General features: G+C 36.1%; 1 protein-coding gene across 1 annotated transcript in view; it reads right to left on the bottom strand.

Annotated features, from left to right (window-relative positions):
- The window catches only part of LOC128208995 (uncharacterized), a 136,429-nt gene that overhangs the window by 23,459 nt on the left and 97,973 nt on the right, over window positions 1-14,997 (bottom strand). The window contains exons 86-98 of the mRNA XM_052912785.1: window positions 11,841-11,999; window positions 11,491-11,652; window positions 10,800-10,961; window positions 10,417-10,578; window positions 10,045-10,206; window positions 8,700-8,855; window positions 6,381-6,536; window positions 5,959-6,117; window positions 4,264-4,443; window positions 3,810-3,965; window positions 3,387-3,542; window positions 2,409-2,444; window positions 2,000-2,161 (exon numbers count right to left, since the gene is read on the bottom strand). Of these exons, the coding sequence (XP_052768745.1) occupies window positions 2,000-2,161; window positions 2,409-2,444; window positions 3,387-3,542; window positions 3,810-3,965; window positions 4,264-4,443; window positions 5,959-6,117; window positions 6,381-6,536; window positions 8,700-8,855; window positions 10,045-10,206; window positions 10,417-10,578; window positions 10,800-10,961; window positions 11,491-11,652; window positions 11,841-11,999 (1,968 nt within the window). The remainder of the gene's footprint in view (window positions 1-1,999; window positions 2,162-2,408; window positions 2,445-3,386; window positions 3,543-3,809; window positions 3,966-4,263; window positions 4,444-5,958; window positions 6,118-6,380; window positions 6,537-8,699; window positions 8,856-10,044; window positions 10,207-10,416; window positions 10,579-10,799; window positions 10,962-11,490; window positions 11,653-11,840; window positions 12,000-14,997) is intronic.

Here is a 14,997-nt window from a genome sequence, read left to right as displayed (position 1 = left end):
CCAATTTTGACCCCAAGGCCATAATTTGAACAATCTTTGTAGAGGTCCACTAGACGATGAATCATGCCAAATATCTAAGCTCTAGTCCAAGTAAGTTCAAAGGAGAAGATTTTTGAAGTTTTCACTATAAACATATAGAGAAAACCCATGACCCCCCGGGGCGGGGCCAATTTTGACCCCAAGGCCATAATTTGAACAATCTTTGTAAAGGTCCACTAGACGATGAATCATGCCAAATATATAAGCTCTAGTCCAAGTAAGTTCAGAGGAGAAGATTTTTGAAGTTTTAACTATAAACATATAGAGAATACCCATGACCCCCAGGGGCGGGGCCAATTTTGACCCCAGGGCCATAATTTGAACATACTTTGTAGAGGTCCACTAGACGATGAAGCATGCCAAATATCTAAGCTCTAGGCCAAGTAAGTTCAGAGGAGAAGATTTTTTAAGTTTTCACTATAAACATATAGAGAAAACCCATGACCCCCGGGGCGGGGCCAATTTTGACCCCAGGGCCATAATTTGAACAAACTTTGTAGAGGTCCACTAGACGATGAGTCATGCTAAATATCTAAGCTCTAGGCCAAGTAAGTTCAGAGGAGAAGATTTTTTAAGTTTTCACTATAAACATATAGAGGAAACCCATGACCCCCCGGGGCGGGGCCAATTTTGACCCAAGGGCCATAATTTGAACAATCTTGGTAGAGGACCATTTGGTGATTCTACCTACCATATATCAATGGCCTAAGCCTTGTGGTTTGGGAGAAGAAGATTTTTAAAGTTTTTCCTTTTGGTTGCCATGGCAACCAGAGTTCTGCATGGAATTGAATTCTTTGAACAACTTTGATAGAAGACCACCCAAGGAACATCCCTATGAAGTTTTATTAATATTGGCCCAGCGGTTAAGGAGGAGATGTCTTTTAAGTAAATTGTTGACGGACGACGCACGACGCACGCCGGACAAAAGGCGATCACAAAAGCTCACCTTGTCACAAAGTGACAGGTGAGCTAAAAATGAAAGGACACATGGTACTGTGAGTGGTTGGCACCAAACAACTATTGCGATGACACCAGTTTGTTTTTATAAAATCTATTAAGCATATCAAAAAGTAAATCAACATAAAAAAATATAAAGAGGATATTAACAATTGCTTTGCTACAATCCCCTCTGTAAGCCAACAAAATATAATATCTATAAAAATATGACAAACTCAAGCTATTTCATAATTGATGACTAGCCCCACACACTGCTTTGAAGTTGACTGTTATAGACTGACTGAGGCAAATTTTGAAAGAAAAATCACTAAAGATGTTTAAAAATGATATCAAAGAAACTAATTCTTATTCGCCACAAGATCAATCTAGAACAAACTGTAAACTGATCTTCATGTGCACATAACTAAAACTAGAGGTAGATAGGGTCAGTGAAAAATTTGCTAGGCACATATAACCATTGTGGTGGAAATGAGTTCAGAGAATCAGAGTGATATTTCTAAAAAAGCTGTATACATAAAACAATACAAAGGCACATAATTCTAAAACAAAATGGATGTAAATTACAAAAAAAATATGCCTTGTGTACAAAGTGACATCTCTTAATCTGGGGAAGAAGTTGGCTCCACAAACTCCACTAAAGCCAACAGTGTAAAAATCATGTTCAAGGGCCCATTACTCTGTGATGAAATGGCCGTAGGTCATGAAAAACCGACAGGCACCACTACCCAGTAGTTGCAATGTCACCAAAGTAACACACTGATAACTCTTTGCATAAAGTTTGATTCGCAAACATTTGCCAACAGATGTACTAACCATTTGGTGACTCCAATACATCCTCCTTCAAACTTTGTCTAGTCAAGGGACAAATAAAAAATATGAAAATATACAAAAAAGGCAATTGTTTGCCTATCTGTATTTTGTCCAAGGATTTCTTATATTATGTGAACAAAAAGAACAAGCATGACAATAGTTTGTACACAGGAAACACAATCATCCTACTGACCTATACACGCTTGTTCAGAGTCAGATGCAATCGCGTCCGTGGTTTTGCCAGGTGGACAGTCTTCACAGTGGTACTGATTCGGTAAGGCCTGGAACTTCCCAACTGGACACTCCTTACACTCAAGGTCAGTGAAATCAAAGTAACTGCCCTTCTGACAATTCGCTGAGGAAAATGTGCAAATGGTCATATACATGTATGACATTCAAACAGTTGAGATAACCAGTGTTAATGTTGCCTCATGAAATTTAATGTACTATTTATTTGAAAAGAACATTATTTTCAAACCTGATCAAAATCGACCAAAAAATACTCATGATATAGCTCAAGGCTGTTTGAATAATGTTTAATCATTTACTGAGTGAGTATTCCTATCCTTCAATGAACTATGCAACAATTAAAGACAACTTACATTGACAGTCAGCAGATGGGAAAGCTACACAGGGCTCTGAAAACAACAACATTTCTGTATCATTTTAACTGTCATGCAAATAATGCAATATACAATAGGAGTTGAGCAAGACATTGCAGTAGAAAACTAGAGATTGCTTTTTTGAAATAGCGCTTGTCTCCCCTATTGTGTGGTCGTAGCTGGGAAAAAATAAATAGACATGAAATTTGTAATTTATGACTGGATACAAACCAACAGTGAGGTTTGGTTTATTTACCCATATTAAATAGTGAAGAGAAAAAAGTGTTGTTAATTAATCTTGGAAAATGTAAACGAAGTTTGTATTGTATGAAGCTCGTGAACGCAAGCATTATTCAGTAATTAATCGGAAACCATTTTTCAGCTCAAGGTGATTATGACCATGACCTTTGACCTACTGATAAAAAAATCATCAGGGATCATCTACATGACCAACTTGCATATTAAGTATTAAGTTCCTGGGTACAAGCGTTCTTTAGTTAGTGAGCGGTAACTGTTTCTTCACCTCAAGGTCACGACGACCTTGACCTTTAACCTACTGATCTCAAAATCAATAGGGGTCATCTACTAGTCATGACCAACTAGCATACCAAGTATGAGTTTCCTGGGTCTAAAAGTTCTATAGTTATTGAGCAGAAACGAAGTGTGACTGATGGACTGACTGACGGACAGGGCAAAAACAATATGAATGAGGGAGACATAATTCTGGAGCTAGGTCAAGAGATCATAGTTTTTTTTACAAATAAAACCAGTCTTAGCGTAATACTAATAATACTTGAACAAGGGCAACATGGAACAAAACTGGAATTTAAGACAGATCAAACCACAAAAAATATATTTTGAAAAGCCTCAAAACTGAAATTACTGCCTCAAAACTGAAATTACTATCAGTGTACTGAAAAATACAGTTATATACCACTGTATTACAACGACTCAACACTCTATATAACAAAGTCGTACCTTTGCAGTCCGCGTCTGTGATGGCTGTGTCTGTAACAGTGACCAGACCTGCATCACAGTCCTGACATTGGTTCTGATTTGTCCTGTCCCGATATCGGTTCAATCCACACGCCACACATTCCTCCCCATCCCAGGTACGTCCATCCGCACAAGGGTCTGGAGATACACAAGCTGGTACTTCATTACATGTTCTTCTTTTGTAATGGCAAGCATTTCATACAGAATATTAACTTTTTTTACTGATTTATTAATTTCAACTCTGAGATTTTGTACATCTATTGTTAAAAGGTTTATCAAAAATAAAAATTTGTAAATAATTTATCCTTTAGGCTTCAGAATTGTCCTTTTTGTTTCTTCTAATGGAATGTTCATGTACAAGGCTACTACAATTGCAAGTGTCTTGCACTCTGTTGCTGTGCATACCAAAGCAATCTGAGTCTGATTCTGAGCCGAAAGTTGGTGTTGTGTAACCGGCGATGCAGTTAACACATGACGTCTGGTATAGTTTGTCCTGGTAACTGCCCTTGGCACAGTCAACACAATCTGTGCCATCCCAGTATGTGCCCACATCACAGTCACCTACAGTAGCAAAATGTCATTTGGAAACATTCATACATGTCATTATCATAATGAAGCTAGTTTAAGCCCTTGTATTATCGCTTAATTACCTGCAGTAAAATGCCTTTGTACTGTCAAAACATATTTTATGTTTTAAATCAATGACTGATCCCAGTCAAATTCTTAAACATAAAATTTCTGAAACAGTCATGGCTTTTTTTCAGCTAAATTTAACAAATTCAGACAATACATGAAACTCTGTTATGACTTCACTTCCATGTTGAATTCAATTTCAAAAGACAATGTTATAACAACCTACCAAAGCACTGGTCTTTAGATGTAGCCCCGGAGATGATATTGCCACTGTTGTCAAGGGTGACCATGTTGGTTCCACAAGGGAGACAATCAAACTGATTCGCATATGGGTTGAAGGTGCCTGTGTCGCACAGTACACACTCTTTTTTGGTACGGTCATATCTCTGACCCTTGTCACACCGTGCTAGAGACGTACACAGGAAATAGTTAGGTTGGGGTATCTTTTGTTCAATGAACATGACATCAAACAAAAGGTTCTTGCTGATAATATAACATACTGCAGTTTTTTTCTTAAAAAGCCCCCCTGCTGTTATGAGGTAACATCTTAAACAGAGGGTTTCATCTTTATTCAGAGTGGATACAGAATTATTTATTACTATGAGTCAAACTATACAGATAAGCATCTCTAATAGTATTATGATTTAACAGTATAGTTCTGACTGTGAGACTGAGAGGATGTTGACTGTGAGACTGAGAGGATGTTGACTGTGAGACTGAGAGGATGTTGACTGTGAGGCTGAGAGGATGTTGACTGTGAGACTGAGAGGATGTTGACTGTGAGACTGAGAGGATGTTGACTCTGAGACTGAGAGGATGTTGACTGTGAGACTGAGAGGATGTTGACTGTGAGACTGAGAGGATGTTGACTGTGAGACTGAGAGGATGTTGACTGTGAGACTGAGAGGATGTTGACTGTGAGACTGACAGGATGTTGACTGTGAGACTGAGAGGATGTTTATCAAACTAGAAGAACCTTAAATGCCAATTGTCTCATTACATTAGTTTGTGGTCCTAAAATTATCATATATGTTTGTGAGATGGGCACAAACGTTACACAGAGATTTCATGATAACAGTCAAAGTATTATGTAAGAAAATAATTCTATACAATATCCATTACTTTTAGTTAAAGATGTAACATATCATACAACAAGAAAAATGTGACATAAATAATTAAAGTATCAAAGTTAAAACAGTATTAAAGTGTCTAGACACCAGATGATAAAATTGCAAGAGAAACAGAAAAATGTCAAAACTTAGTGCAAATTGATTTGCATTGATTCTTACTTACTGATGTATCACATCGCTTATGACACAATTTGTTTTCTCTTTTTTTTCCCTCATATTTTTTTCAATTTGAAATTTACTGTTAGTAACCCTGTAAGTCCAAATAAGTTAAAAAATAGAGTCTGTATATTTATTAACACTCATCACATGACTTTCACATGCTAAATATACACACTTTAAGTACATTAGTGAAAGGGAGCTGAAAACTGCTGCGAAACATCGTAGATATAGAGCCACACAGATTTACATTGGTGATGTTATTGATCAATTGAAACTTTTGAAAAAAAATACAATGCTGATGATGACAGCAAAATGGCTTAAACGCTTATTGAAAATTTAGTGTGTGATAGAATCATGTGACTTGCATAATGTTCAGAAAAAAACCACGCTACTTTTCAAGGGGAAACTCAGCTAAGACTGCATGTTGGCCAACAAGATTGTTACGTTTATTCTTTAAATCATGTTAAATGATGTTTTATCAGTCATATACAAGATTGTATTGACAATTCTTGGCACCGTTCGAGAAAGAACTGTATTTGGGGATTTTGGGACCATCTCCTGTAGTTCTATCAGTCCTCTCTATCATTTAGGTTATTTATAAATGGCTATAGCTCAATGATATGCCTACTTACGAACACACTTGTTGAGTGAGTCTGCACCCGAAAACAGTGTAATGAGGTCATCAGGACAGGCCACACACTGGCTGGTGTCGCCGGTGGCCTTGTAGTAGTTCTTCGGACAGGACTCACATGTGCCAGTAAACGTCAGCTCAAAACCATCTGGACACTTATCTGTATATGATTAAACATTAAGCAATGTTTAATTTGGCTGAAACAAGTTCCACTTTTTAAAGCACATTTAGAATGTTGTGAATGTAATTCTGAAAAGAAATGATTTTATGAAAGCAAAACGTTAGTCATCATTTAAGATACTCCTGCTTTAAGAATCAATAAACTCCATGTATAATCTATCAGTACCAACAATTACTTTTCTTAAAATATCAACTAACATGAACATTAGCAACGAGGGGGGCAATCTGACAGTGTGTACTGACCGTAGCACTGGTCTCTGTTTGTTGCCCCGTCAGTCGGTGTTGTTAGGCCGTTATCACACTCATCACACTCATACTTGTATGGACTCGCTGTAAATGTTCCCTTTCCACACAAAACACACTCTGTCCCGTTCCAGTACTCGCCCGCAACACAATCAGCTGGCAAATGTGGAAAACAAATGATGAACATTGATATAAAACTTTAATAAGTTGTTCACATTTTACGTTTTGGCTGTTTCCATAATAGAAGCATTTGATTACATAATATCCAGTACTTTACATATTAACTCTGAAACATGATGACCACACACTTATTGATGCTGAGAATAACTTACTTTCATATTTAACAGCTAATTAGTAAATTGGTGTTTTAATAAATGATCATTATTTTCATTAATTTTACCTTTTTGTACATGCAAAAGAACATACATCATATTCATTTTGTTTTTCCTTATTATTATTGTTCACAGTAAAAGAAAATTTGAATTTATCATGATTTGGCTGCCTAGACCAAAACAAAACAAACAGTTCTATACTGTTAGCTGCTGTACTTATGAAGAAAATACTCAAGTGATTGAACAGAGATGGTGAACGCTTCTTCAAGCTTTACAAAGTAATTTTAATTCTAAATTTTGGTAAGTTTCTCTCCAATGTAGTATTTTTTCATCATTTTGGAACATATTGATTATCTATCTTCATAAGCCTCACTCACTGAGATCAAAGTTTGAATGTCATTCACTTATGTATTTATCAAATCATAATTAATAAAAGTCACATTCATGTCTGAGCAAAACCAGCATCAAAACAAGTACCGTAAATGACTGGGTATAAGACGATAGGGGGTATTAGACGCAGGAAAAAAAAACTGTGAAAAATCCGAGAAAAAAACTTTTAATCTATGTTTTTGGTTAAAAGACGCATAGAAAAAATGTCAAAATCATCCGGCATTTTCAGCCACCATGTTTGTTGACAGTGACAAAAAAAATAATTGTGAAAATGGCGATGGTTATCTTTAAAACCATACAACCATACTGTCGAGAATGAAAAGTTATGTTATGCAAAAAATATTTTGACAGTGCCCAACTTTGCTTTTTTATATGTAAGTTTGATTACTGTTTAATTCAATTTATTATTCAAAATAATATTGAATACCGTAATTCACAAGAGTTCGGACACCATAAATTAATTATTTTTTTCGCTCTCCGAATACATAGAAAATTATAATTTTTACATTTTATTTACATGTTTGTTTAACCTGCCTTTTTTCTTCATGTTTGCTTTTTACCACTTATTAATTTATCCGTAGTAATCAATGGTCATAAACATATTTATTACGCCTATAAGTGTAAATCCTTCATGAAGTTAATTAAAACACCATTTTATACATGCACTGAACTGAATAAACACATTCTATCGGCTTCAGATCAAAGAGTCACACTGTGTGACGTCACATAACTTACAGTTATACCCACGAAGATCTCGTGGAGAGCATGGACATTGCTATGCAGGATTAATGTATAACTGTACGATTATTGCTTCATATAGTCTAAAAGTGTGGTACAAGTTTGAAAGCTTATTGGCAGATCGTTTTACAAACATGCCATGTCGATGTTTTCTTAATCCCTTGATTGCCCTTGTTGTTTGTTTAATCCTCAAATAAATATATCACACTTACTTTTCAACAGGCAATAAATCGTTTAGGATGTGTAGTAACTAATTAAATTGTCACAGTGGTGTATACGGTTAGGTAATCTAGCCAGGCATTGTAAAGATAAAAATCAATAATCTTCGTCTGTGAAACTTGATAACTATGAAAGTTATGATTGATGTCCTTTGGGTGTCCGAAAATTAGGTACGCAAAATAAATTATTTTGGGAAATAATTATGGGTGTCCAAATATTTAGAGTGTCCGAACTCTTAGGTGAATTACGGTAACTTTAAGCGAAAAATATTTTTGTTGAAATTATAAACGTCTTACGATATACCGTATCCCGATCTTCAACTGCCGTTTTAACCCGTATATACTCGATCAATATGACGCGAGTAACATCCCTTTCTACATAAATCTAAACAAACTCTCGGCTTGATCGACCTCAAAAAAAAAGTTCAAAAAATTGTTACTGGGTATTATACGCAGGCATTTTTTTGCATCAAAAACTGAGGGAAAAAGTGCGTCTAATACCCAGTCATTTACGGTATATGGTTATAAACATGTATGTGATAAATGAGATCACACTATAATAAATTTTGTTACATTTTTGTAGACAAAACACAGTTTTCATGTACATTTACTCCTTTACCATAAAAACAAAATGAACGTACGGACACATATCCTACTGGTGAGGTCAGGGTTGTCGAAGGTTGTGAAGTCAGTTTGACATTCTCGACAGACAGTCTCGTCTTCGGGTTTGATACTCCCGGTGGGACAAGGATAACACGAGCCATCAGACTGCAGCTCTCTGTTGGCAGCACAGGGGTCTGTCAATATAACAGGAAATGGATAAATGCTATTTTGTACCTAAATCCTGAATTCATGAAAAGATTGAATTCATACTCAAACATTTAATGTAAGGAAACTGAAAATTGTAGACTTTTTTCAGCTATAACTGAATACAACACTTTTAAAACAATTGTTAACAAACACGAGGCCCAAAAGGGCCTATGCTCTACTGGCATGGCTTTTGTGGTCATATCAATCCAGAGCATGTATGTATGGGTAAAAGGCAGCAGACATATAGTTTATATTTTGTGTTTGGGTTACCTGAAAACGTTGCACGTTCAACATCTGAGCGCAGAAAGTATTGTAAGCAGATTAGTTGCATGAACTATTTTAATATGTGCCAAGTAAAAGTCATCTGACAAAAAAAAAATGCTTTCAAAACTGAACTCATAGTAAATTTTTTTGTAGTTTTAAAAATTAAATAAAGTTGGTCAAAAGTCAAAGTCAAGGGCATCCTAGGACAACATTGATCAATTTGAACAAACATTCACAATCAATTGTGTTGAGATGGATGCACGAACACACAAAAAGATTTTCAAACCTTTCCCGATTTAAGTTTACCAAACCTGTGAACCCTGGGCGTGGCCAGTAATGACACCAGGTGCATAACTTGAACAAACATTCACAACCAATTTTGTTAAGATGAATGCGCAAACTACAGAACTTAAAGCTAAAAAATGGCCTTTGGGCTTTCAACAAGAACAAGGCAGAGTAATTCACAAAATCAACTGCAGAAGCAAAAAGAAAATTGTCTCTCTTAATCCTAGACTTGCAAATTGTCTCCCTAAATTCTAGACTTGAATTTACATGTGCATGTAAACTTGGCTAAAAATAGAATTCGCTCATGCAGACCTGGCTAAAAATAGAAAGCATTTCTTTAAAACTTTCAAGGCCCATAATCTAGGCATTCATGGGCGGATATGGCTGGTTTTCGAAAGGAACCAAGCTCCAATTGATATCTAAATACTGTACAAGTTTCATCGAAAAAAAAACTGAAGACTTTATCGCGTTAACAAGAAATTGTTTACAGACGCATGGACGCACATACTACGTACACATAACCATCACATAAGCTCTTCTGGCCTTTGGCCAGTAGAGCTAAAAATCTGATCTATATATCAGCTTAAAAATTCGAAACCTGCTGCCATCCTAACAACAGTATCTGACCTTGACAGAGGTCAGGGCTGGTGGCCCCAGTTACAGCGTGTGTGGTTCCCTTAGGGCAAGGACTGCATGACTCCATGTGAGGGTTGGGCTGGAACGTCCCAACAGGACAGGGTATGCATACAAAAGTTGCTCGGTTGTAGACAGTCCCGGCATTGCAGGGAGCTAAAACATTGAAGATCAACATTAAAAATGTGCAAGTTGTCACACTTTATCTGGACATGTAGCCTTGTAGAGACATTATTATGTTGCAAGACAGAATTTGACTTGCAGATTGTAGGTTAGAGATTATAATCCAAAATTAGGTAATAAAAACCTCAGCAGCAAGGTTTTATACTGAAAAATCATCTAGTTGTTTAAGAAAAAAACTCTTACCTTTACAATCTGATTCCCTGGTAGCCCCCTTTGTGGCAGTCTGGAAGCCATACTTGCAGGGAATGCACGTTGGGCTGTCTTCTTTCCCGCGGTAAGAGTCCTTGTCACACTGCACACACATCTCCAGGGATGCATCCCAGTCATACCCCTCATCACACGGAACTGTAACAATAACCAAGGAAATAAAATTTTCCACTGTTTCAACATTCACAACAATTCTATGAAATAAAATTGAACATAATTTTACTTTATGAAAAAGAAACCATAGATGAACACAAAATCTTCAGAATCTTAACAAGATGCAAGATGATGATACTTTTAATGCTTTCCATCAAATCTACATGGTCAAGGGTGGCAATATGGCAACTCAAAACTTAGCTTACTAAAGCAGGCAAAGCTTGACTTTGAGGCAGTGTCCGGGGTGGTTAAGCCTGCCCCACACTTGGTACACGTCAACTGGTTTGGCATGTTACTGTAAGAGCCCTTGGAGCAGTCTGTACAGTGTCCTGTCCCATCCCGGTACGTCCCTGGCCCACAGATGATCGCTGGGAGGGAGAGCAAAGAAATATCAGTCATACAATATAATGCTGATGTGATAAAATAAAAACAAAAATAAGCATACCTTAGCATGGTTTAAATTACTTTGCTATAAAAACCATTGTTGGGAACAAAATTAATAGAAATTAAGACTTTTTCAAAATAAGTGCATTTGATAGAATCAAAATAACAGTTTTTTTATAACAAACAAACTGCTATTATTTATAACACACCACAGCATGGTCATGTACTGTTCCATATCTAGACTAAGTATATAACACACCACAGCATGGTCATGTACTGTTCCATAGCTAGACTAAGTGGCCACCTGTAGTAAGCAGCCACTTTTACCTTTTCCCAAAGGTGGCCACTTAATACAGGTTTGACTGTAGAAAGATTAAGTAACAGAAGTGGTCATGTACTGTTCCATAGCGGAAATCAGACACTTGTCAAACATTTGAACAGTTTTACATTCAACCACTCTTAAAGAAGACAATCTTTACAAAATGTGTTCATTGTAACATGTCTATAACGCACCAATGCACTGTGAGGAGGAGGTTGCGCCGGTCCCCGTGTACTGAGTGCCAGGAGGGCAGTCCTTACACGATGTCATATGGTCTTCATCCTGGTACGTGTTTTCCAAGCAATTCTCGCACTCATAGGAAATTATGTTGAAGAATTGCCCAGATGTGCACTCCGCTAACATGAACATAAAATGATATTATACTGATAAATATGTCTGATGTTATAAACTTTGACGTAGTGAAGTAATTATGTTGTATCCAGAAAGATGGACTCAGAGTCAATTTAAGTGTGTTTTTTTAACATACAAATATAAAATAATATTAACCAGAGAACTGATTGCTCCTTGGAGCATGCGTACTCACGTTTGCATGCTGTGATGTCAGTACTGCCTGTAACCCCACTGGTAGTGTAGCGGGAAGGACAATCGTGACAGTACATTTGTCCCTCTCCCTTATATTTGTCCACAGGACATGGCTCACATTCCGGGGTTTTTAAGTTCCATTGTTCCCCATCAGGACACTCTGGATAACACACAGTCATAAATTATATGTAGTATGTATGCAAAGAGCAGAGTAGAAGATTGCCACTTGGTGGACGGAAATCAATTTTAATATGGCTAGGCATATATTAATATACATTCTATTATCAAAATACTGTATTAAGTGGTTAAGTATAAACATATTATCTGCAGTTTAAAACCCAGGCATTTTAGTATTGCAATTTGCCTGACACGTGCACCTTTAGTGACAATACCCGAGCAATAAACAGTAGCGGCCTCTTATAAAGCGATGACAGACACGCCTGACAACAGTAGCCAAGTGACAGCGGTGGAACACTTTGAAGTGTTACCAGTAATTGTTAATCATAACCTCAGATGATAGAATTTATATAATTCTTTTTATTCTTAGTTAAATTCTTATGCTATTTTTCATAATAAAAATATAACAAAACTGAATGTGGAACACATTAAACGTTCATTTGGGAATATAATATTCTGCAAATAAAAGGTGGTAAGATTTAGTAACAGAAGTAAAAATAGGTAAATTAACTTAAAAATATGAATAATACTAAAGCAATTTAATTTCAATCCATTCAGGGCTTCGCCGTTTTAATTAGTTTCCCTATATTCATGCAAAACATTTTATTTTCGCCTCTTATCTTACATATTCCCATATCCTTTCGAATACTGCTAATTTAGTACATCAACGCGCTACTGTAGCCACCTAATGCAGACCAATTTTTCAAGGGTGCTGGTTACTGCTACTGTAGACGACTGAAACTTACCGAAATAGTAGGTACGTCCAGTTGCACAGCCGCAAAATGCACATTTTCCACAAAATAAGAAGGATTGTGAATTTTAAAAACAGCATTAGTATGCTATGGTACTTTGTCTTAGAAACAGTTACTACACTACGGAATTTCTTTCAAATATAATAACATGCAAAAATAAGCAACAGTATCTCTTAAAAAATCTTCATTCAACATTATTCGGCTCTGGCTTTTGTAAACTTGCTTTAATAAAACAGCATGCTTATGTTGTTCCTCTTCTATCAAGAGTACGCTGTGGTATCACTGTTAACTTTAAGAAATGAGCAAAACTGCGCAGTGGTATTACTGTGAGATTTGTTTTACGGACTGTGTGTTAACTTCGATAAGGTAGACATTTCATGATTGAATTAAACTCAAATCAGTCAGGCATTCTTGAATCTAGAAGTATGCAAAACTACGCAGCAGTATTTCCTGTATAAACATAATACGTAATCAATATAACACAACCCATTTAAAAGGCGACGTTGCCTTTGAAGGTCATTTAACGCTTGTTACGCTTCCTTTTAAATCTGTTGAAATATAAGCTATAACTTTCTTATAAACCCAACCGGACATCTCTTACATGATCGCTATAAAGTTATCATGGAAACCATAGTAACTGCAAATATATATAAACAGAACATCCATTACCAAATAGCTGTCACTGTTGCCATGAAAACCACTGCAATAGACAATAAACCAACCGGACAAAAATCTCAAGGTCGCATCAAAGTTACATTTGAACCACAGTGACCCCTGTTATGGAAGTTGTATGGGAAAGCAGCATGACTTAATACAACATGCATCAATACATAGCTGTCGATGAAGCAATGATCAAATGTCACGGTCACCATTCAAGAAGCGTTGGTGCTCCGTACAAGCCCACAAAAAGGATTTAAAATTTTCGTGTGTCATAGGGTATCTTAGGAATTACCAGGCGTACTTAAGTCGAAAGGTAGAAGTTACTAAGGGTTGACTCAAACAGCTGTTATGAAATAAAGAGAAAACATCACAGGATGAAATTATGTTGTATATTTGCTGACAAGTTTAAAACATCAATTTGGAAAAAGTCTACACATTCGTGTCACGCATTTGACACCAGAAGGAAATATTGGTCAATTGCAAAATCAGTCCATAAAAAGAGATGGCAAAGTTAGCTCAGCAGAGGGGAACACATGGCATGAAATATCTCGGACCGGAAGCTTATATCCACTGCATGGGAATAATCAAAACATGTTTGCAACCCGATGACATGTTTCAATCCTATAATAAATAGCCGACAGAACAAGATTTTGAGGGAAGAAGTAAATACAAAAGGAAAGTGGGAAAAAGCATGCATATAATTCCTCAAGTTATTTTTTAATTAAAAAAGAACATGGGTGTTGTAGACAGTCATGACCATCTCAACATTAACAGTGTACAAACACAAAGTGCTCATTTGTGGACCTAATTTGTGTGGTTTGCCGTGAACATCTCAATGATGATTTATCATGTATAAAGCATCAACCCTCCGGCTACTGTTTGAGAGAATGGTAATACCTTTTTGCAGTATATTACAAACACACTGTAGAATGTTAAATCAAAACCATAATCACGTTTAATAACATATTGATCGTTGCATGTTCTACCAAAATGAAACATGAACAACATCTTTTTAAATCTGAATCAGCTGTTGATGTTTAATGTTTCTGTTTTTAGGTTGCAGAACAACTTTTTGGCGGGAATAGCACATGTATAATGAAATCCAAACAAGACTATGGCTCCAGAAACACCGAGGAACAGAAAACAACAACTCAAGTATGTAAAACATTTTCAATAATGTATTTTTTTTATATAATTGCATTTTGAAACGATCCTTAAATCGAAACAATGAACGACCTCTGAAGTTCATGAAAATGCATACATTAAATAATTTCTACTGTTTAATGGCACATCTTGAATTTCAGAGTCTAGTACAAGAAAGCGCCATTTAGATCAATCAGGTATTAATTTTTTTTAAATTTTCAATACAGTATTGATGAAATAATCATAACAAAATGTTGTTCAGGTGTCAACTTTTTGTTCCTGAAGGGACGCATAATGTTTGTTTTAATGTTTTTATAGAATCAAACATTCCATGCTTAAAATGACGACAAATTTTTCGAAAGTACACATATACAATGCAATTGTCGCTAACAACATGTCTTTATAACAAATATTCATCAATATGTG

Source organism: Mya arenaria, chromosome 2 (assembly GCF_026914265.1).
Source record: "Mya arenaria isolate MELC-2E11 chromosome 2, ASM2691426v1".
Lineage (NCBI taxonomy): Eukaryota > Metazoa > Mollusca > Bivalvia > Myida > Myidae > Mya > Mya arenaria.
Note: the sequence above shows the minus strand (reverse complement) of the source record. Positions and strands in the feature narration are given on the sequence as shown.